The sequence below is a fragment of the Harpia harpyja genome, chromosome 4 (genome assembly GCF_026419915.1).
Source record: "Harpia harpyja isolate bHarHar1 chromosome 4, bHarHar1 primary haplotype, whole genome shotgun sequence".
Classification (NCBI taxonomy): domain Eukaryota; kingdom Metazoa; phylum Chordata; class Aves; order Accipitriformes; family Accipitridae; genus Harpia; species Harpia harpyja.
In genome coordinates this window covers 32,740,462-32,762,997 of record NC_068943.1, presented here as the reverse complement: position 1 = coordinate 32,762,997, position 22,536 = coordinate 32,740,462, and the positions used below count along the sequence as shown (strand labels likewise).

At 41.6% G+C, this 22,536-nt stretch overlaps 1 protein-coding gene across 5 annotated transcripts in view; it reads left to right on the top strand.

Annotated features, from left to right (window-relative positions):
• CAB39L (calcium binding protein 39 like) overlaps positions 1 to 22,536 on the top strand; it is a 64,473-nt gene that overhangs the window by 7,555 nt on the left and 34,382 nt on the right. The window contains exons 2-3 of one of the 5 annotated variants that reach the window (XM_052786155.1): positions 9,302 to 9,528; positions 18,432 to 18,580. In XM_052786155.1, coding sequence (XP_052642115.1) covers positions 18,479 to 18,580 — 102 coding nt within the window. In that variant the 5' untranslated portion in view covers positions 9,302 to 9,528; positions 18,432 to 18,478. Of the gene's footprint in view, positions 1 to 8,923; positions 9,529 to 18,431; positions 18,581 to 22,536 lie in introns of those variants that run through there. The other 4 variants (XM_052786156.1, XM_052786154.1, XM_052786157.1 and 1 more) reach the window with 4 other exon arrangements.

The following is a 22,536-nucleotide window of genomic DNA, read 5'->3' as shown; positions in this document are numbered from 1 at the left end:
CATGTCATCTATATTTCTTTAAAATGGAAAAATGTAAAAATAGGTAATGTGATTGTTGGGTTAAATGACGAGGTATTAAATAGCTTAGGTTTACGTCTTTAGTTACTTGGCTGATATGCAGCTGTTCGGATACAGGTCTTTGTGTGCTGAAATCTTTCAATGGAAGTTCTTATGCTTGTGAAAGTAATTTCATCCCATGATGACAGCTAGTAGAGACTGTCTTGTTGCGGTCGTGGAAGGTTTAACTGGTATGACTCTCGCTAGGTGACCTTCTCACAGGATTCTGCCTGCTCTCGGGAAACAAGCCATTTCTTTTCACTGGTACTTGGGTGGAAACTCCAAAATTGGCAATAATGCCAGACATATTTTTATGTCCTTATGAGCACTGCTGTTTTGAAAGAAATGGTTTTGGGACTTTTCTCTCTCAGTTCCGCTATTGGGCCTACAGCTCTGACTCCTTGGGTTTGGGAATCTCTGCTTGATTTAATAGATATGAAATTTTGTCTCCTCATGATGTTAGGCTTGGACGTGACATTGAAGAATGTCATATGAGAGAGAGAATTGAGGTTCTAAATGCAGATATGATATTAGAAAATGTGTTCTGCAGGTGTTCAGACTCAGCTAGCTTCTGACTACAATATAAGTGTTATTTTTTTGCAAAGATGGTAGATAACTTTTCATGTCTGGGCTGATATAGCCTGAGACTCCTATTTAGTTTGTGAGGGGGTACACCTTACTCACGTTCAGTGCCAATCATGACTTTTTTTTGTGTTGGATGTAGCAGTCTTCTATCCTTCAGAAGTGTAGATTTTGATGGCAGATGAAGTTATTTTGTGAATGCATACTGCAAAGACACACAGACAGGAGAAAAATTATCAGTAGCTTGTGTAGGAAGAGAGCAGATATGTAAACTACCATTAGCACGAGAAAACCATAATTTCTTGAACTATTTCCAGAGGGTGTGACAGCATTTGTAAGTATAGATCTGTATGCTGTGTAATAAAGGACCTGTCAGATGTCATTGAGAGATGTGCAGAGGAGTGGTGTTTGCCAAGATGATTTCCATTGGTATATTTGACCTGATACAACCTATATATCTAGAGCTTGCCATTTATGTCATGTGGCGGGTTATTTTCTTCCAGGTATCCAGAACCTGTCAGGGGTCTTCACTGTTGAGGCTACCCAGGAGCAGAGTTGAATCAAAGCACACCCAGGTGCCTCAGCTGCTCTCCCTCCAAAACAGAGATTGTCCTGAAGACAAGCACACTGCTGCATGTTGGTCCTTGTTCAGGACAGAATTCCTGCGCTAAAACATGCCAACCTGCAGTGTGTCTGCTGCCATTTAAGGAATTCAAGGAATGACCCTGGTTTATTAATTAAATCAAAAGGAACTCAGCCCTTAATTGGACACTTTGTGGTTGTATGTGTCTGATGTAATAATTAATTTGCAATGTCAGTTGTTGGGCAACATAGATGGGGAGAACAGCGGATGGCTTTTTAGTAGGGTGGGAAGTATGGTTAGGTTTTCCCTGTTGGGGAGTAACAGTGTTGGACTTCATAGAATACCATACAGGTTAATTGGCTCAATATAGTCAACTTTTGGCCAGAATGGACTACTACATAGCTCTTCAGGGGAGCACTGGAGGCTCCATCCTGGGCCTAGAAGAATATGTGACTAAAATCTGTGATAGGGGATTTGTGACAGCAAGGGACCATTCATCACCTAACAGGTAGGATGATCACATTAAAGTCATGTTGCGATCCTTATTGTGGGACAGAAAGTGCAAGCATCCAGTGTTGCATTGACCGACCATGTATGTGCCACGTGAAGGCAAATATATTGCAATTTGAGAAGTGATGGATATACTTAATTGTTTGTCAGGAGGACTGACTTTGGGGTACTTGTGAAGACAATGTTTCTGTGTGCAACTTGAGCTTGATGAATTCTCAAGGTTGCCTATTGTGATCCGGTATGTTAAACTAACATTGTTGCAGGACAAAAACTGGTAAAGAGCAAAACGTGAGAAGACCTGGGTTCCCGTTTATCCAGGGGAGCAGTGTTGACTGCCAGCGATTTTCCAGTGTGACTTTCGGTGAGTCAGTTTAGAGCAACACTTGCTTAAAAATAACAGCCATTTTTCGTGAACTGTAATAATGCTTAGGTTTCATTATTTGACACTGGAAAAAACTGTAATTCTTTGTCTGAAAGCAGTGGTTTAGACTCTTTTAGCCTAGTTTTATACTGGTTTTGGTTCAACCGTTCTGCTTTAGTAGGATTTTTAACTTGCATGACAAGAGACTCAGAAGTTTGTTCTGCCTGTGAGTATGGGTTCTGGAGACGTACATCACACAAACTGCAAGCTTGTTATCCCAGCCTACAAGAAAAGGACACAGCAAGCTGGGTACTGCCTAGTATGTTTGTTCGGGTTCCATCACTGTAGTGTCAAAGCACCGTATGGTCTTGAATGCATTCATTTTCCCATGGGGAGACTAAGTGGCTTTTCCAAGATCATAGAAATGTATGACATGGATAGGAACTTAATCTTGATTTCTTTGGTCTGAACACATTTCTTCATCGGTACAACACTCTACCTCTGTATGGGACTTTCTGGTAGTAGTTGTTCTCTTGTCTGGGGCAATCGCTTGAAAAATACCATGGTTCTGTGGGTAAATCCTGGCCTTTGCTGCCCTGAAGAAGTAACTAACTGGAAGGCAGTAAATTATTGATGGTGCTGATTTCTTGTTTGATCCCTCATGTACAGGAAAATAGCAGTCTCTGAGCGTTCTTGGCTGCTCAGTCTTGAGAGGAAGAAGCAATCTGGAGCAATCTGTTGTATCTAAGTATTGCAGGTATGATTTCAAAGTCCCCCAAGAAGAGGAATAGTTGCTCTTTTAGGATCTTTAAAGTGAATGGGTGTGGAGCCATTTGTAGCTGTTTACCATGGTGATTTTGGATGACACTTCAGGAAACCTGAAAGGTGCTAGTTGCCAGAAGCAGAAAAAGAGTAGAGTAGTCCTTCTTCTGGTATCTATTTCTTTTTCTGCTTTGCACTTGGTGTCACCTGCTCTTGCAGATGGAATTTGATGGAGCTTTTTCTGATCCGGAATGACAGTTCCTATCTACTGACATTCTTTAACAGTATATTTTTGACTGCACACCTTTGGGTGTTTGCTTGGTGCCACCTCAGTTTCCTTATACTAAAATGGCTGTTATGGTGAGTGCCTCACAGGAGCATTTAACTTGTGTTTCAAATTAAGCTTAATTTTGTTTGTTTGCAAGTCATCTTGAGAGGATCTGGTGAAAAATGCTTTAGACTTCTAAAGTAGTGGTCAATAGAGGAAGAGTCTTAATCCCAAACTGCCTTCCACCTTGTCAGAAACAGAGCCACATGTTATGTATGAAGAAATTATTGTTGTCAAAAGGCAGTTGATCTGCCTAGTATTTTCATTGCACAGCACCATTAGTGAGATGAATGTGCAGTAATACAGCTTTCAGCTTCAAGCACTGTTAGGAAGTTTAAAGTTGTCTTTCACCACCAGGGGAACTGTAGGGGATATATAGAGATTTTTTTTTTTTTTTGCATATGTGAGCATGTTGAAAGGGGGAGATGTCTTAACATGCAGTACCCCATGCTGTCTTACTAACTCGTGCCTAATATTAAGAAAATTGATTGCTGAAGTTACGTGGAAACCAGCAGCTAAATTCAGTATTTGCAAGAAGACTGAACAGTATTAATATTGTTTGAATATTTCAGAAATGGGAGATAAATGCTCTTATACACATGAAAGAATTTTGCAATCTAATGAAGAAAAGTGCTAGCAGTGATGCAAGGACTATCTTCCAGCATACTAGACAGCGAGGGCTTATTTGGCCATGTGTAACTTTTTTTTGTTGGTACTGTAAATAACTTTTTGTGTGTGTGTGTGTGCTGTGATACAAACTGTAAGATTGGGCCTCTCACGGTACATGTGTGATGAGGGGTTAAATTTTAGATCTTCAGCAAAGCTGCTCTTGTTGTTCCTTCTGAAATGAGCTTTCCTTTTCACATTTTTAATTCTGTGAATGGACCTTAGACAAACAAACGTGGCCACTGAAGTGGTTGATTGTACAGAGCTGGGATGGAAGCAGTCCGGAGAGGTGAAGGCTTTAATTATGTTAAAAATACCTGCTTAGCTCTTCAGGGAGTTACTGGTTTTGGAGGACTAGTTTCTGTTTGCATACATCCCCAGGTAAAAAGCGTGATGTTGTCCTGAGTTCACTGTTCCTCCACTCATAAAAGTGGGAGTGTAGGTATGGTTCTTGATTGTGTTTTATGTTGGGACACAGTAGATAAGGGATGCGATTAACATTTTTTAAGTGACATTTCGAGCAGGCATAAAATTTTGATCTGTTTTATTTTTGGTTGTTGCACTTTAGTAACCTCCTGTTTAGATGTAATTCCTGTTTGGGGGAGGGAATGTGCAAGGAAAGAGATTAATGTTATGACTTTCTCTAAGGATGTAGCTGATGGATGACTTTAAAATGAGTAAAATTTTAAATACGCTGGCCTGTACTTAAAGTATTTAATACATAAAGGTTTCTGGTAGAAAGGCCAGTGTCGGTGCGTGATTGCTGGAGTGGTGTACATGTGAATAATATGTAATATTATGTAAAAATATGTAAAAACTCCTGAGCAGTTTATAAGAGTTAATGCAGCTCTTTAAAACACACCCCCCCCCCCCAAAAAACCCCAAATAACCATCTTAGCAACTGTTTATATTATATTTACATTAAATAAAACAGGAAGGAAAAGGTAGTATGTGCTTAAAAGCACTAGAGGGAGCCAGGAGGAGGAAGAGGGGAAAACCATTGAAGACATGCTTGCATTTTTAGGAATAGATTGTACAAAGCATCCGTTTAAATCCTCCTGCTTAGTTCAGCTAAAATGCAGCTACAGGTCGGCCGCTGCCTCTGGCTGCTCTCTGTTCCCCTACACTTGCCTGAAGAAATTTCAGTTTTCCAGTCCTGAGAGAGGCCAGAAACTTTGCTGCTTTTTAAATGGCCATAGGGAAAACCACCTGCCCCTCTGTAGACTGCACCCCTTTTTTTGCCTTGGTTTTTATTTGGATGAGCAGCCAACTGTTAATTTGCCTTGCGGTGCTGGTGGCTGTTTTGGGGGGATTGGTGTATAAACTCAGTTCTGAGCTTGTCTGCCTCCGAGATTATATGGGGGAGAAATAGAGAAAGTGGGGGTGTTGATGTATGTCTGTATTTGGGATCGATTAGATGAAGATGACTTTTAATGGCATTAATTTGGAGCGGCCACATTGCTCTTGCAGGGGATCTGAGGAAAATTAGTATCTGCGAGCTTCTAGAATAACAGAAATACAAAGTTACTGTAAAGTCTCTCATTTTACGAGGTTTTAGAAGTGTTGTTGGGCTCACTTCTTATATTGCTTTGTTGTAAAGCTAATGCCTTGAGTTAAAGTGTAACAGCTTTACAATGTAGACAGTGTAAGTAATTTGTTTTTAGTTCCCCTCCACCCTGATAAATTGCCATAATGTTGATACATTGGGATCTGCACGAATAGAATGAAATCCTGGGGGTGGGGGTGGGGGGTATTCTTTAGTTTTCAGGTTTTGGGGCGTGGGGGAATCTCTTTAGTATTCTAAAGTTTCTCCTCTTGATATCCAGTATTACACAACTAAACTTGTCGCTGTGGAGAACTGAATTTTGATGGCCTGGGGCCTTGACATAGAGCAATTTGGGGGGAAGGAAGGAAGGATGATTATTATTTATTTATTATTATTATTATTATTATTATCCGAGGCTGCTTAGGGCTTTGGAATCCTGGAATTCACCTCAGAGGAGGTAGACAGACTGGAAGTGGGTGATTAAATGAGCAGAATTAATATATATGTACTGCATGTTTATCATCTGCTGCTGTAATTTATTGCTACCATACTTATTGTTCAAGTTCCCTAATTTCTCTTTTCCGCTTTAGAAAATAAATAGAAAGGGTAGGAATAATGGACGGGGGTTTTCTTCCTTTGGTCTTTATTAGATGGAATGATTTTAAGTTACAAAAGCAAGGACGAACATTTCTCGAAAGTACTCTAACCATGTTTTAGCCTGAGGACTCTGCTCACTTTAAAGGAAACAAATATAATGAAATTTAAATATGTGGAGGCTGGAGTCCTTTAGCAGTGCACAGAGATTTTTTTTTTTTTTCCCAGTGTACTTTGAGACTGTAAAGAATTGTTGGCTATTAATAATTACATCATTCCAGATTTGAGATGGCTACAAACTAAGAATTGAAAAAAACCATTTCTTTTGAAATATTTAATAACCTCTCAGCAACAAAAAAACCCAAAGAGGTAAGAGCACTAAGTAATTACAGCTCAATTCCTCTTGGATGGTTCGGGGCCTTTCCCTGTCATCTGAGAATTAACTGCGCTGAAGATGAAACAGAGTATTGGAATAGCAGAGAGTTCCCCCCCCCCCCCCCCCCCCGCCCCTTTTAGCTACTCTGCTTTGCACTGTTTCTCCTGCTGCAATGCAGTGATGGGGGCAGCTGTGTTTCTTGCTCTCCTGGTGTGTGGAGGGCTCCTATTAAAGCCCCAAAGTATTTCCTCAGGTAGAAGACTGGCAGAGTTGAACTGTAAATGGAGTGCATATTTAATTTATTCCTCAGAACCAGGAATACAGGCATATTTAGCCCAAAAGAGAGGGTAGTAATTTTCTAGATAAATTTCTTATGCTTCCAAAGGCCTGCTTACTCAGAACGGTCTATGAATACTTCAGGGAACTCAGTGATACACAGATTATCCAGTGTGGCCCCTTAATGTGCAACTAAAACAGCTTTTTTCTGATTATTCAATCTTTTTTGTGACTATTCAACTGCAGGGTAGCACCCGCCAATGTTAAACTCCACAGGGCAACAGAGGGGTGTCTTTTTACCTGTTGAAGTGGTGGTGGATGCACTATGGAAAGGATATAATTTCCCTCGGGAGAGTAAGAGGAAAAGAAGTTATTCTCTTAAAAGCACATGCTGGAAATTAATGACATGGTGTACTTAGATTTTTTTTATTTATTTATTTAATTTTTTTGTGTCGCCTTAGGAAAAGCCGGTACCTTCAGCAGTAGCCCAAGGGCAGAGTTTTTATCGTTTGACTTTCGCTATGACGTTTACCCAAAGGCCGCGGTATCCGATAAAAAAGAAAGGGCCAACCCCAGCATGGGTGTAAGGTGCCACAGGGTGCAGTGCCCCTTCCTTCTCCCCACTGAGCTGGGGCAGAGCAAGGCACCCACAAAACGGTGCCAGCACCAGTTTCCCCCACCCACCAAATCCTTCATGTCGCAAAACATCAGCCTGTGCTGGTTGTCCACGTGCCTGCTAAGCTTCGTGGAGAAAGATGCCGCTTTGGAGGGTGGCTCGTCCCGCTCTGAGCTGGGCGTCCACAGCGTTCCCTTGCTGAGCTCTCTCGGGAGGTGGCCTAGAGAGGAAACCTGGTTGGGGGTGTCTAACGGGAAGGCTTTAATTCTGTGCTGGAGGAATATTTCACTATGGGTTTTGAGCAGAAATTGCCACTTGGTGTCACTTGTTGCAGCATTTTTGGGTGCAGCGGGAGCAGCCCTGGTGCCTGTTCCCAGTACTAGTCAGGGCAGCCCACAAACGTGGGGCTGAGGTATCTTGATGAGCTGTTAGGTAAAGCATAAGCATGAACGATGACGTGCTTTACAGATAAGTTGAGAGCACAAATCTGCTGATCTGAGGTCAGCTTGGCACCTCCCGTGCAAACGCAGGAGCACATGCAGGGAGTTTAAGGGAGCAGGGACGACTTCTGCCTCTCTGAGCCCTGGAGGGACAGGCAAGTTCCTGATTCTTGGCTCTTCAACGTGAGGATTTGGGATACTCCTGTTTGCCTCGGTTAGGAGCTGGGATGGCTAGCAAAGGATGTTAGCCCTTTAAAAGGTGTCTGTTTCATCTGTACTCATCAGAAATGAGGTTTCTCATACTTTTTTGGTTGCCTTTAATGTAGGGCTGTGAATAGCTACTGCAGATGAGCCCTAAATCAAGATCTGATGCGACTGTAGTGCTGGTGTGCGGCAGGGGCTGAGATTAGCTCCCCGAGCAAATGTAGCATATGGAATTATTTTTAACAATGTAGGACTTTGGCTGGGCTTTGCCCTGAGGAAGAGGAGACAGGAGGTGAAATCTTCCCCCCAAGCTGGTGAGCTCTGGAGAAATACATGCTGGGCTCTCGTCCCTGCTGGGCCTCATCTGAGATCCGGGTGAGGATGGGATTTAAATCCCATCCTGCAGTGCCTGTGGTGGCTGGTAAAGCATTCTCCTTTCCCTGCTCTCAAAGCCTCTTAGACAGCTGGGGGGGGTCAGGTGGGGAAGGCACTTGCCATTCCCTTTGGGAATATGTGGTGCTTGCTGAGCAATAGCTGTTGAGAGAGAAAAGTGAAGCATTAAAAATTCCTTTAATTGTATTTTGATGTCTTTGTGTGCTTGATAATAGCTGGTAGTACTTGTTTTAGAATACTTCAATTGTATGATTTTTTTTTTTTTCCCCCATCGCATTAGCCTTTGAAAAAATAATTTTGGCTAATGTTTTTTTTTTCAGTGGGATTTAAATTTTGCTTAGAGTATACTGCACCTTCCCCCCCCCCCCCCCCCCCAGTATTATTGCAGTAAACTATTTGGATCTTTATGTTATAACATATAGTCAGGCAGGAAGCAGCTTAACTTCGGCTTCTCTGGGCAGGGCTCCGCTGAAAGATGTGGTGCATGAGCATGTTGATTTTAGTATTCTCTCGTAACAACAACCCTCTGTTGGGCTCCCTTATTTGCATTCTCAGCAGGACGGCAAGGTGAATAATTTAATTCCAGCAGCCTTCGCCACGTGATGGTGCAAGGACCCATCAGCGATGCTTCCCCTGCACCGACAGACTTCGGAGGGGAATGGAAACTTACTGAAGTGATGCCAAATCATCGCATTGCCTCCCTTAACCCTGGAGAAATCTCTTGGCGGAGCGATCGCTTCTTCCTTTGCTTTTCCACGCGTTCCTCTGACGTGGAGTTTGGGGGGGGTGGTGTGTGAGCCTGCGAGCAAGACGAGCAAGGGAGTGGGAAGCGGGGAGGGCAGTGGGGGAAAAATGCACACCCAGCCACGGAGCTAGTTGGAGCAGGAACGACAAGGAGCCGGAGCAAGGCCGCAAGTCCGGCCGTAGGCAGCGGGGAGTGGAAATTTACAGCTGCTTGTGAGCGCCTGTGCATGTTCAAGTGATCCTTTCTGCTAACGCTTTTCCAGAGGCTGGCAGCGGCTCGGCAGAAGAAGAGCGGGAGGCCGAGTCGCGGGATTCCCTTGTCTCTGCCACGTGTCGATAATCAGCAGAGGGGAATAAAGCAGAATTAAATGGAAGGTAACTGAAGGCAGCTGCCGGCGGCGTGGGCTGTGGGGAGGTGGCAGAGCTGTCTTCAGCACCTGGCCATGGGGCTGCGCGGGGCTGCCTAGGAGCCCCCACCTTTCCGCACACAGTAAGTGTCAGCCAGGATGATGTCCTCTGAGTGATAGAAAGTTAAATGATTTAAGAAAACTTTTCTTTTTTCCAGTTAGCACCAACCTTTTCATAATAAACCGCTTGCCTGCTTGTTCTTGGTAGTCATGCTGTTGGCTTTTTATAGCTTTGTAAACTGTGTTACCAGGGGTGGCTTTTTAAAGCAGGCAACCCTAAACAATACTCCTCCTGTTACATAAGGCGCTGGCTCCGCAACCAAGCGCTCCGTGTCCATGGAATATCTCTGGAAATGGCTTTATTTACAGTGTGGTTTCCAAAAATAAAATATCTGCAATATATCATTTCTCTTGCTCCTCTCCGCTGACTGTCTGCTGCGGGCTGGCTCTTGAGATGCAGAGGAATGAGAGCGTGGCCACTTGCATAAGACAGCAGGAGACAGTTAGAGATGAAGGGAAGATGAGCGCGCGTGTGAACCGTCACAAGAAATGGCGTATATAAATTAACCATCTTGTTATTTATAGTCGATAGGTCTCATCAACCTGAAATGCTAATTCTGTGCAGCGGGCTATTCACGAAGTCACTATCAGGCAGAAGTTTCATTGAGCTTAAGGGAAGCTTTTTTTTCCTGAGCAAAGACTCTTTCCTGGACTAATATTAGTAGTAAAGTGAAATTACTGCTATAGCAAATTACTTTAATCTGTTACAAAGCTATTGAAAGTAATACAGCAGCTTGCTAAGGACATGGTCAAGTGAATGCTGTGTGGAGAGGTAACTTTCAGTAATATTGAACAAAAAGCAAAAATAATATTCATGTTCCTTGCTAATGTGTTTAGAGGAAGTCCTATTCCCTCCTGGCTGCTGCCTATGTTATTTAAATTATATTACCAGTTTCCATTATTTCTACAGTTGTTATTACTACTAGAAAAGGAAATTTAATTTGGTTTCCCTTTTACTTAAATGAAAAGCTGTTAAGGGCTGTTCTGTTAGAATTATGTGTACTTCAGAGACATTAGTTAAGAGACCTCCTTCAGCGTGACTGAGCTTGTGGGAGTTTTGCTATGGACTACAGTTAGGCATGGAATTGAATTCTTAATTTTTTAGGTTTGAAAGACCTCCATGGTGACAAATGGAAATAGGAATCCCAGGTATTCTTGACTCATCAGTCCTGCAAATTTGGTGGCTGTAAAACCGCTGGTTTCTTATCTTTCTAGTTTTATTCAACATAAAGTAATAACCTACTACTTCTAGCCACTTTGTTAGCATGAGTGGGAGAGCCTGTGTAATACAGAGATGATTGATGCAGGTGTGAGTATGGTGCCACAGGATGCCACTTCTGCTTGACTTCAGAACCTGAGTATTACCTGGCATTGCACTGGGCAAATGCTGGTTTGTAATAAATATTTTATGATAATAATAGATGTGGTAGCACAGGACTTGCTGCAATAAAAGGGACAGTAGGCAGCAGAGTCAAAACACTGAAAGAGTTCCTAACTTGAAGTCTGGCATTTATCTGTGCCAGTGTAGTCTGTTCTCTGTACCCTGGTCAGGATACTTTCATTAAGTTTGTATCATCACACATTTACACCTCCTTTCCCATCATCACTGCCTCGTTCTGGGTTTGGCTGGTGAACACCTGAGCTGTAGCATCTGGTCCAGCAGCCCTGTCTCTCTACCCTCCTTTCATCCCCTTCTTCCCCTCTTGCGCTGGTATAGTTCTTTGTAAGACTATGGGGAGAACTGAACTGGAAACCAGCGTGACCTTTTTTCCCCACCAGGCTATTTTTTGTTAACCTGGGTCGGTTCCCTGATCTGGCTCACTATGTGGCCCTGCAAAGAGCCACACCACTCCAACAGAGTCTGTGGGGATGGGAATAGATGTGGAGCAGGGTGGTACTGTCATGGAATAAAAGCATTTTATCAAACTGTGGCCTCAGTGACCAGATAGCTATTCGGTGTTTCATTTTGGCCTCCGTGTTTGCTGAGAGACTATGTAAGCTTTTTGGTTTTTTATTGAATGGGCTCATTCAAGCGCTCAATTAAAAATAGAATTATTAATTTCTTTTGAGTGCTTCCATAGAGCAGCACCACAGCACTTGAATGGAGCATCACCATGAATGCCTTCAGTTTCATAACAGTATTGAACAACTATGTGATATTAATATCCTCATTCTGTAGAGGTGGTCAGATTAAGGGCAGAGCTGCCTACTTATTTTCCATGTCTGATCTTCAGGATGCTTGCCCTCTGCTAAAAAAAGACGATTGTGGTGATAGGAGGCATTATTGCAACGTTTTGTGTGTTCAGGTGAAGTTTCAGCCACTATCCACCTTCATTCTAGGTAATGCAACAAGTAGCCAACAGCAAGGCTACTGAGTAAAGCAATTGAGTAAATTCTTGAGTTTCTGGATTAATTTTGTTGCCAAGCAGAGGTGGCATTCATTCACCCTAACCATAGAACTGTCCTCTCTTCTGTTAATTGTTTGTCTCATTTGCAATGTACCTTCCACAATCTGTAACTCGTTGAGGATTTGCAGAGAAGTTACTTGTTATGTAGCCCTGATTCCTTCTGTATATTGAATGAAATGTGGGTCATGTGAGGGCACTGCATGGGGGAGGATGGATTGGACTTCTCCAGGTGATCATTACCCATGGGGGCTTCCATCCCCTGGTTTGAGTATGTCACTCTGTAATTGCAACAGCTTTCTCAAATGTGGCAGGAGGGAGAAATGAGGAGGGACTAAAGCGTCTCTTCCATTATGTAGAGACTGAATTAGGCAAGATTATGGAGAAAGTGTGCTAATTCAGGCCCTGAATATCTTAGCCACACTGGGGTGAATGGAAAATAAAGGTCTGTCTTTCCATTCAAGAAGCTCTCACCCAGTATGAGTTATTGAAAAGTTTTGATTCTGATCAATAAGTCGATAAGGGTTAGGAACTAAGACAAGGCAGATGTCTGATACTTGAAGGGAAGGAAATTTTTTCACTCATTCATTTTTGAAGAGCAGATGGCTTGTCCGGAGGAATGTCTATGAAGAGTGCATGGATGGGCTCATGTGCTCTCTCCTATTCTTGCTGTTGTGGGCAGGAGGAAGCATTTGTTACTGAGCTGCTTAACTGAGTCACTTCACAGTGGGATGGGCCGGTGAGTAGAGTGATGTTGCTGTCTGCATTTTTCCTTCATTGTGCTTACAAGCTCAGTTGCGCTGCAATCTTTTGAGAAAGTATATGATTAAGAGCAAAGAAATTGGGGAGAGTGCCTATAAACAGAACTAGATCTCTTACGGTACTTTATAGTTGTATTAAAAAGCTCAAGTTTCTCAAGTTTTGTTTTGGGTTGGTTGTTTTTTTTTTTCCTTAGTGCATCTCCTTTATGAGCAGATAAACTGGCAGAAGAGATATTTTGAAGATAAAGCATAGGCTTTGGTGTCAAATGATCTAGGTTTCTTTCCTGACACAGCCACTGATTATTTTTTTTTATGTGGCCTTGGGTAAGTCTTCTGATCTTTCTGTGCTTCAGCTTTTCCCTTTGCAGAGGGAACAGAGTAACAGCAGGTATATAGGTTTTTTTGGAAGTGTGTTTTCCATCTCGGTTAAATGTTTGCAGAGTTGAAGGCCTCTGAGGGAAGGCGTGCCCCGAGTATGAAGGGATGTTATGTTACCTTGACAGGCTACTGAATACCCTAAAACTCACCTCATGTAAACCTTGTCCATCTCGATTTAACTTGCTGCTTTAGCCTGTGTAATTTTTTTTTTTCTTCTGTCTCGAACAGAAACAGCCAAACATTTAGAAAGTAGTGTTTTAAAATTGCCTTTTGGTGTTTCTGTCACTTACCTAAAATAAAATCAGTGCCATTTTTTTCTCCCGCATAAACATGGAATTTTATTCCCTGAAAGTATTTTTGTAAAAGTAGGGCTTGTAAAATATGCTGGACTCTCCAGCTCTGGTGGCTGAAACGTCCTGTTCATACTGATGGCAACAGCAGGCTTTGGAAAACACCGTTCCTCCTACAGCACTGCCGGGACATTTTCCCCATGACCGGGAGATACAATCTCTGAGGCCGGGAGAGTCGGTCGGGTGAGATACAGCTGTTTCTTTCCTTGGTCTCGTAAGTGCCTCACAAGAGCACTGGGTGAAATAACATCATTACAACTAAATGTTTCAGAAGTTGGCTGGTCCCCTGTTACGAATTCAGGACTGTCCACAATGCATTTCTGATGTTATAAAAACATATGTTGAATAACCATTAGATGGAAAAAGTTTTCCTGGAAAGTAGGAAAGAAAGGGGCTTATTCAGCCCTGTCCTTTGCTGCCAGACAGCAGTGTCAAAAATTTATGAACAGATGCTCTGTAGTGTGCCTGGTTGAGTAGGTCATTTCAAAATCTCAAAGCTCCAATGGTTGGTAACCTTTACATTTTCAGCTTAAGTTTATGCATCGGCAGTTTATAGCCATTTGCTTCTGCATAAATAAAGTGTTATTGTTATTTGAGGTGAAATAACTTCTTTGGCTTCCCTGTATTTTATCTTAAGCTTACCAAGGTGAGCACTTTTAGCCTCCTAGACATGCTGGTCTTCTGGTTTTTCTGGCCAGGCTGGGGTCCTTTTCTGCACCCGCTCTAATCTCTGTTGATTTTACATCACTGCGGGTGTTCAGGATTGTGTACAGTGTTCTGTATGAAGTTCCATCAAGACTTTGTACAAAAGACGTGAATACCTTTGTATTTCTACTGGCAATTACTTTCGTAATTCATCACAGATTTGCATCTGTCTTTCTCCTGTCTGTAAAATACGGGTGTAGTCACCAGGTGTCTGTCTTTGTCATTTCTCATGGTAAGTCTTCAGCTTGAAGGAGATATTGATAGAGTCATAGAATGGTTTTGGTTGGAAGGGACCTGTAAAGGTCATCTAGGCCAACCCCCTGCCACGGGCAGGGACGTCTTCAACTAGATCAGGTTGCTCAGAGCCCTGTCCAACCTGGTCTTGAATGTTTCCAGGGATGTGGCATCTACAAACTCTCTGTTTCTTCTGCCATTCAGCATTATCTGATACTTTCTGCTCTTAGTTTTTATCCTATTTTTATTATCTCAGTCCGTGAGGCAATCCAGTTTCTCAGGTAATGATATTACAATCCTCTTCACTGTTGATAGTGTCTTCCTATTTTGAGGCACCACAATTTTGGGGTATGCTCTTAATTCCTATGCCTCTCTAAATACAATCCCATCCCCAAATTGTTCTTAACTTCTCAGACAATCAGTCTTCCTCTACATGATAATTTTCCTTCAACTAGTTTATTTTCTACTGTATTCAGTTCAGTGTATTTCCATGTTGGATGCATGGGTTCTACTGTGTTTTATCTGTCTAACTATATATATATAAGGGATTGTAGTATGGGCTACCTTTGGTAAGCCTGTGTTGCATTCTTTTCAGTTGTCTTTCATCTTTGTATTTCAGTTATTTTTTTAGACTGGTTTCTTGAGAAAACGAAGCTTATGTGGTCACGCTGTCCATCTCTCATCCTACTTCTCTTCCCATGGTAACTTTTGAACTTGCTGGCCAATTTCAAGCAACTTTGACAGAGGGCTAGATGCCTGGAAAATACAGAGTTCCAAAAAATGGACTGAAAAAAAGTGATGAAAGGAATAGTGAATTTAAACTAAATTAGTGCCTCTACCAAAGAGAAGACCTTCCCTTCCAAGTAAAGCTGAGAGAGCAGAGCTGATACAAGGAGGAGGACAGGGCAGAAATGCCCAGCTGTGTTAAGAGCTTTAGCAAGAGCTTGTGCTTTCTTTGATGCTGGAGAATCCAGTCATGAGGAGCAAAGCTGGAGGAGAGGAGTCCTTGTTTTGTCATGTGCCTTAGGGAATAGCCAGCCATAAGACTAAGGAGTACAACTCCCAAATCTCAGCAGAGTGACTTTACCCCCTTTTGCTTCTACCTGTAATTGTGACTAGCATGTGCCCCCTTGGAGATTCCTGCATGGAGAAGCAAAAGGGACCGTAACCTGCAGCTGCCAGTATGTATTTTCTGAAGTGATGGATAATCTTTTGCCAGATGCTGATGGGTTAAAAACTGTGTCCTGAAAAGGGGTAAATCCAAAAACATTCTTTGATGCACATCTGGGGCTCTTCCCCTTTCCCTCTCTGTCTCCCTCCGCTTGCGTACAGCGGATGCTTTGCTTTGTATGTAAGACTGATAAATGAAGTGAAGCAGAGACTTGGCTCTGTTCAGCAGAGGGATGAACTAAACAGTCTCTTCAGTCCCTTCCTGCCCTATTGTCGGTGACTTTGCTGTTGTGATTAGGACACTGGTAGGGTATGAAGTGAAGAGAAATGGTATTTTATCACTGAGCAGTGCTGTGGTAACTCAGCAGTAAGACTGGAACTATACAGTGGAAAAGTGCTAGCCTGGCTGTTGGAATTTTATGGCAAATCAGTGATTATTTAAATACAGACACCATACTCTAGACAGCTATGTAAGTTACTTTTTGGGAGGGAAATGTGTTTATAATTTATAGTCAACATTTCAGTTAGAAATGTGGGCTTAATTTTTTTTTTTTTAATCTCAGAACCTCTAGCTCATGAATACTTCAATTTAAAAATTAAATTATCTCCCCCTTTGCTTTTCCTTGTGTGGAGACTTCTAAAAGGGGAAGATGAAGGGATGACTTCAGCAATCTGAATAAACTTGCCCCACCTTGGATGAAAATACTTCTTTTCTGAAATGCAACATGCCTGTTGGGCTGCTGCTCTCAGACTTTCTCTCTTGCATCTTCCCATCCTCATGCCATGTCTTCACGGATAATAAAAACATGCAGAATCAGGTCCTTCTTGAAGTATGTTGTGAATTACTAATCTTCTAATTGCAGCACGTGCAGGATTACAGCGTGCTTGGCGCTTGCTAGCAGCATTTAAACAAATTTATTGTATAATACTGGCATCCCAGTCTTTTCCAGTGCTTGTATGTAGCTGAGCGTGCCCCAGTGAGTTAGTCGTTAGTAATCCCAGTCTTCAGCCTTGCATGTTTTCAGCTTGAGGTGTGACTGTGCTCTGTTACTGGTTGGATGGTGCTGCCAAAGCTTTCAGTTGGGAGCTCCATGGGAGCAGGAGTCCGCAGTTGAGAGCTCAGCCAAGGAGTGATGGTTACATAGCCAAAACTGCAGAAATAAAAATGAGTTTGAACTGAACTGTGAGGAGCTTGAAAATGGAAATCCGAAAGACGTGAGCTTTCAGATGTTGAATATGAATATATTCCTGTAAAACTGACCTAGCAACAAATGAGAAGCTATATACAAATTCAACTACTCTGGACACTATAAAGGAACTTTTGGTTTAAATAAGACATTTAAAAGTATTTCCTGTGTGTCATAGAAACTGTTCCTGTAAAGATAATCTGCAAAAATATTTTAAAATGTTTTTAATAAGATGTTAGGGAAGAGTCTGTATAGATATATTTTTTAATTTTTCTTTTTTTTTTTTTTAAAGTACTCCTCTATGGTTTGAATTTTGTACTGGGCTGTTTCATATGGTTGCTATTTATAGTTGTAATAGAATGTATATCTAATCTGGGTATTCATTCCATAGGATATTTGGGGATTAGTAACACATGGATGGGTGGCACAAATGGGGTCACACTTCCTGATGGACTCTGGAGCGTGTCAGTAGTAACAATGAAGCATGAGAGGAGTGGGTTCTTTGGGACCACTGGGTTTTCTTCTTTATACTGTGCGTATTGTGCTCTTTAATTCTCTCCTTTAAAACCTTTTGTATAAAGCCTTTTTTTAATTGTAAAAGTTGAAGAAGAAAAAGGAGATTGAAGTGGTGTTTGTATATATTTATGTTTTCACAACTGATCTTGCAAATGTGTGTGGGGAGGGATGGTGATGGTTGTCTTTTGTTGTGGAAAGAGATGAAAATTTGAGATTATTTTTGCTTTTGGTTTGTGGTTTGTTTTTTTTTTTACCTCTTCTTTATTGTGCAAACTGGAATGTGGTCCAGAATGGTGCTGGGCTCTCCCTGGAAAGTGGTACTGCCTTAGCCAGAACATATTCCCATCTATAGTCTGTCTGTTGACTTCAGTAGATCTTTGTATTGGACCCTCAGCAAAACCCATTGGAATTCACAACTTAATGCTATGTAGGATCAGAAACTAAGCTACTTGGTTTCTTTCATGTATAAATACAGTGATGTGGTATTTGCCTTTCTAACCATACAGAGGAAGAATGTTTTAAATTAAACAAACAAACCCATTTTCGTTAAAATGCTCAGTCTTTCATTTAAATGTCATGAAAACATTTGTGTCTGTATTTGGGCCTGATCCTCTGTTCCTTGTTTAGTTCAAGCAATGTTTTACATAAGTGAGACCTGACCCACAGATTCTTGAAGTCTGTCAGACTTAGGGGATAGCTTAAACTGCTTCCCCTTGAGAAGCTTTAGGCTGAAAAAGAAAAGCAGCTGAAGAAGAGGGAGCAATGGTAGAGAAGCTGGGACCCTTACCTTGCAATGCTCTAAACAAAGGACGCTTTTGGTATGCTGGTGTCTACAGTTAGGTAGCTGCATCACAACGAAACCAGTTTGGCAGAAACCCCTGTCAGAAATCTAGTGGAGCCTGCCAGATATGCAGTGTCCAAAAAACATTGGATATAGGCACAGACTCGCTGGAGCACTGACCTGTAGGTCAGGGGCTTTAGGAAGCATTCAGCTCCCATGCAGGTGCTTAGTAGTTGCTTTCCATGTGCTAATGGTGGCTTGTGAATCCTGGATGAACTTGCTGTAACTGTACGTGAGAACTTTTACTGCTCTACTGAGTAGCTGAAGCAAAACAGAGTGCCTGAGGCATAACCTTTTCTTGTTCATAATGCCTTTGTGTGGTTTTATTGCATTTTCATGTAAACCTTAAAAGCTATTTTTGTTTCTCATTTGATTTAAGGCAGTCCTCTTCTGTCCTGAAGGAAGAAATCCAGGTGAAGAAAAACCATGCCTTTGTTTAGTAAATCGCACAAAAATCCTGCTGAGATTGTGAAAATTCTGAAAGAAAACATGGCCATATTGGAAAAACAAGAAAAAAAGACAGACAAGGTATGAGGTAGTGTTGTAGAAGACCAATAAGGTTTTTATGCGGGGGAAAACAGTAGAATAAAGGGAATAAAATTGTGTTCGCTCACTTCCCTGGTTCTGCAAGTGCTTGCACATGTAAGTAGCTTTGTGTTTGAATGATCCTGCTGAAATCGGGGGTTTTTTGCATAAGTAAAGTACTACAGACCTGGGGGTCAAAAAGAAAATGTTATGATCCAGGAGCCTCAGCCAAAACAAAGGGTGATCTCCTACTACTTCGAATAGTAATGCACTTAACAAAACAGCTTGGAAGGCTATTTGAAAACTATTATACTGTTAATTGTTTTAGCAGGATAACAAATGAGACTGCCAATTAATGTGTAGGTACCCAGAGAGCAAAACTTACTTCTGATGAACATTGTTCACATAAACCAGCAAACCTATATGTATTCAGATTATATATAAGAGATCTCACTCTGTCCATCCTTTCCAATCTTCTGGGTGCTAGTGCTTCCAAAATGAGCTGCGCTACTCGTATTCTAATTATAGCGCTAGGTTTTTGCTAATACTATTGCTGTCTTCTAACTCTGTGACACAGACCTGAGTTACTTTTGCCACTCTTCCAGTGACCATTTGAGAAGATGCACCCCAGCGTACAAAATGCTCCCAATTAGGAATTTGTGCTTACATAAAATCAAATAATTTAATTTTTTTTTTCCATCTGAGATTCTGGCTCTTTATATTATTACTGTAGTAGACGTGTATGTTTTTAATTAACAACAAACTAATTTTAGGTTAATACTGAATGTCAGTGGAAACAGGAATAGCTGATAAGTGACATTAACACAGTTTTCGTGCAGCTAATGTTTGTGTGTGCATGTTGTGCTTCCCCCACCTTGTGCAGGAGTCTGTATTAGAACGAACCCAACCCAAAAGGTAAGCACAGAGCCCTTTGCGCCCTTAGTGAAATCCTCTTGAAACTTTTTGGTTCAAAGCAAGTAGCTCAAAGTGTGTTAATTGTGTAAGATCAGTCACACGGATTTCAGAAGGCCTCTGGTATTTGATGTCTCATGCTGAAATACCTTCGGTTAACTGAAAAGTACTGAGAGAATTTGACTCCAAACTAAAACTTAAAATAAGTGACTAAATAAACCAACAGTCTGCCCTCCCCTGCTGAATTCATCCCTCGGAGCCTGATTAAAGACGACATTCAAAGCAGAAGCTCTAGACTTGGGTTTCTTTTTGATTTGCTTTGCTTTGCAGCATGACTCCTCTGGGTTGTGGTTTTGAGGATTTTGGGCTTTGAGTTGGTTTTGTTTATTTGGGTGTCAGTGACAAAGGAGGAGAAATTCAGACTTCTTAGAAAATTGAGAACTCGATGTAAATTTTTCATAAAAATCAGAACAGCTGGTATGTGTTTTCCTTACAAAGCAAAAGATACGGGAGCGTTCCCCTGGCGTATTAGGATGGAAACAGCTCATGAATTTAATCACGATGCTTATTTTACAGGAGGAGGTTGGTTTTCAGTATTTTTTGCCATACTTTATTGCTATGGGATGGAGGCTGTTACTGGGGTGAATGTGGGTGATCGGGGAGAGGAGGGGGGGGGACAAGGTAGTCACTTCAGCAGCAAGGCAGAAAGTGAAGAAACCAGCCTTTTTTTGGACGGTATTTACACATATGGCTTGTTGACTCAGGACTTTGCACTGCGATGTAGAGGAAGCACATAGGGCCTTTCTCCCTTCAGAAGGGCAGATGTGAGACTCCTTAGTAACACTGCATTTTATCTAAAGTGTTGCAATGAGCTGTCCTGAAATAAATACTTATTAAAATAGCCAGATTCATTCTCCTGAGTTTAGGGAAGTAAATCCTAAGGAATATCTGTAGTACTGTGCCAATGATAAACTTTAAAAAATGGGAGGTAAAATAACTCTAGCAAAAACAATCACCCCACCACATCTCTTTACTCTCCATACAGGTTTGTGGGCTTAGTAAAACCATTTTTAAGTGTTGTTTGCATTTTGAATTGGAGAAGAAAAGATGATGGGGAGATTTTCAATGTCACACAGGTTTTCAAAACTTACTCTCTCAGTAATACTAATGAATAACATCTTGTCTTTTCATGAGTATGATTAGAGAAACTTAACTAAAAACAAAAGCAAAGAAAAACAAAGCACAGTGCAGTACTCTGTGCTCTTCAAAACCTGGCAAGGTTTTAAAATTTGTCTCCAATTTGATTTCCAAAGGGAGATGAAATGTGTCAAACTTTCCTAAAAGGGCCCAGAGGTCTGGCTCCTGCAAGAGCCACAGACCCTGGATATCCAAGAGATGGTTTTGGACCCTGTGGGCCTGTGAATGCAGAAATTTGGGAATCGGGGCTCTGATTTTTCAGATTTCTGGCTCCTTGTAGTCTTCCATGTGAACTGGGGAGGTGCTGTTTTGCCTTACCATAAAACTGAGGTTCCCAGGACTTCTTGGGTATGACTCCACAGCATCCCTGATTTTGCTCGCCTGCAGAATAGCTTCCAGCTAGGACTTGCCTCAGATGTTTAAGCAAGAAGATTTATCCTGTGACAATTGAGCTGTTGTTGTAGCATAGTCAGTGTGGTACGTGGGCTGAAACAGCTGAAAGCTGCTAATACAGCCAGAATTGGCAAAGCCTAAATTAACTGCAGGGCTAGCGGAGAACCTCCTTGTTTCCTTTCCTGGTTGAGAAATCATAAGTACGAGGTGAAGATGCCCAGGGCAGCTGGGGAGGTGTGAGGTCGGACAGGGAGAGGCTTGGTGCTTCTAATACAACTTTGTGCAACTTTCAGCAGGAACCATCTGTGCCTCAGAGGGGCTGTTTTTAGATAATGCAGAAATGATCATTCCCACCAAGCTGTGCAGTCCGCAGGTAGAGGGAGCCTTGCAGCAGACCAGTTAAGACTTTCTGAGTAATGGGAAGAGGTGGCAGGACACTAACTTGATACACAGGATGCAGAGAAGCCACCTGTAAGTATAAAGGCAATTATACATCTTTTCCGAGACACATTTCCATGTATGCACATAATATACAGAAGTTTGCACTCTTAATGATGCTTTTTGTTAGTCATAGAATAGGACCCATTCAGACTTTGAACTCTATTGACTGCACTAGCATCTGTTGTCTTAGATAAGGGTTGAATTTGACCCAGTTCTTCCATGTGTCTTTTTAACTATTAGAGTGTGTAGCGTTGCCATAATGCTTTTTAAACGCTCTCAACTAAAAAATAGGCTAAGTTTGAATATTTGGTTCTTACTTTTATTTTATGGTTGGGTTGGTTGGTTTGCTTGCATTGGATGTATGTGTGCTTAAAGCTTTGCCATTTTCTCAGCTACATTCTTATGGTTGATAAGCCACAGGTTTAGAAGTGCCACCGCACGTGGCTCCTTTTCCTTTGAAGTGCTCTTTCTAATACCTTGCTTTTAAATTTTTTTAAAAATAACAGCTATTTTATAGAAGGTATTGCAGCACTGGCAAATCTAATGTAACAATTGGGAGATTAAGTAGGGCAAGACAGAGCTGGAAAAGTGGACTAAAGCCTTCTTTATCAACCATCCTCCTCTCTTCCAATATCTGAAATAAATAAGCTGTTCTTGTGGCACATACAATTGGTGACATCCTGTTCAGGCTTTGATGCGGTGAAGAACAATTAATTAAGTTTTATCACTGAATTCTATAAATGCCATAAAAAGTTAATCCTGGTCATGTAGAACCAAACTGTGCTTGGATTTAATGAGAAATACCCATTCAGGAATTAACTAGAAAAACAGGGAAGTATTTAAATACCTAGGAAATGAAGACTTCAGAGCTTAGACTCTCTTCCTTCTGGCATGAACTCTTGCAGCCTTCGGAGGATGCATGTAAATAGGGAGCAAGAGAGGAGAAACCCTGATATCAAGTGGACAGATCCATTGAACCTGAGGAAGAACAGACAGCATGTGACGCTGCTCATACT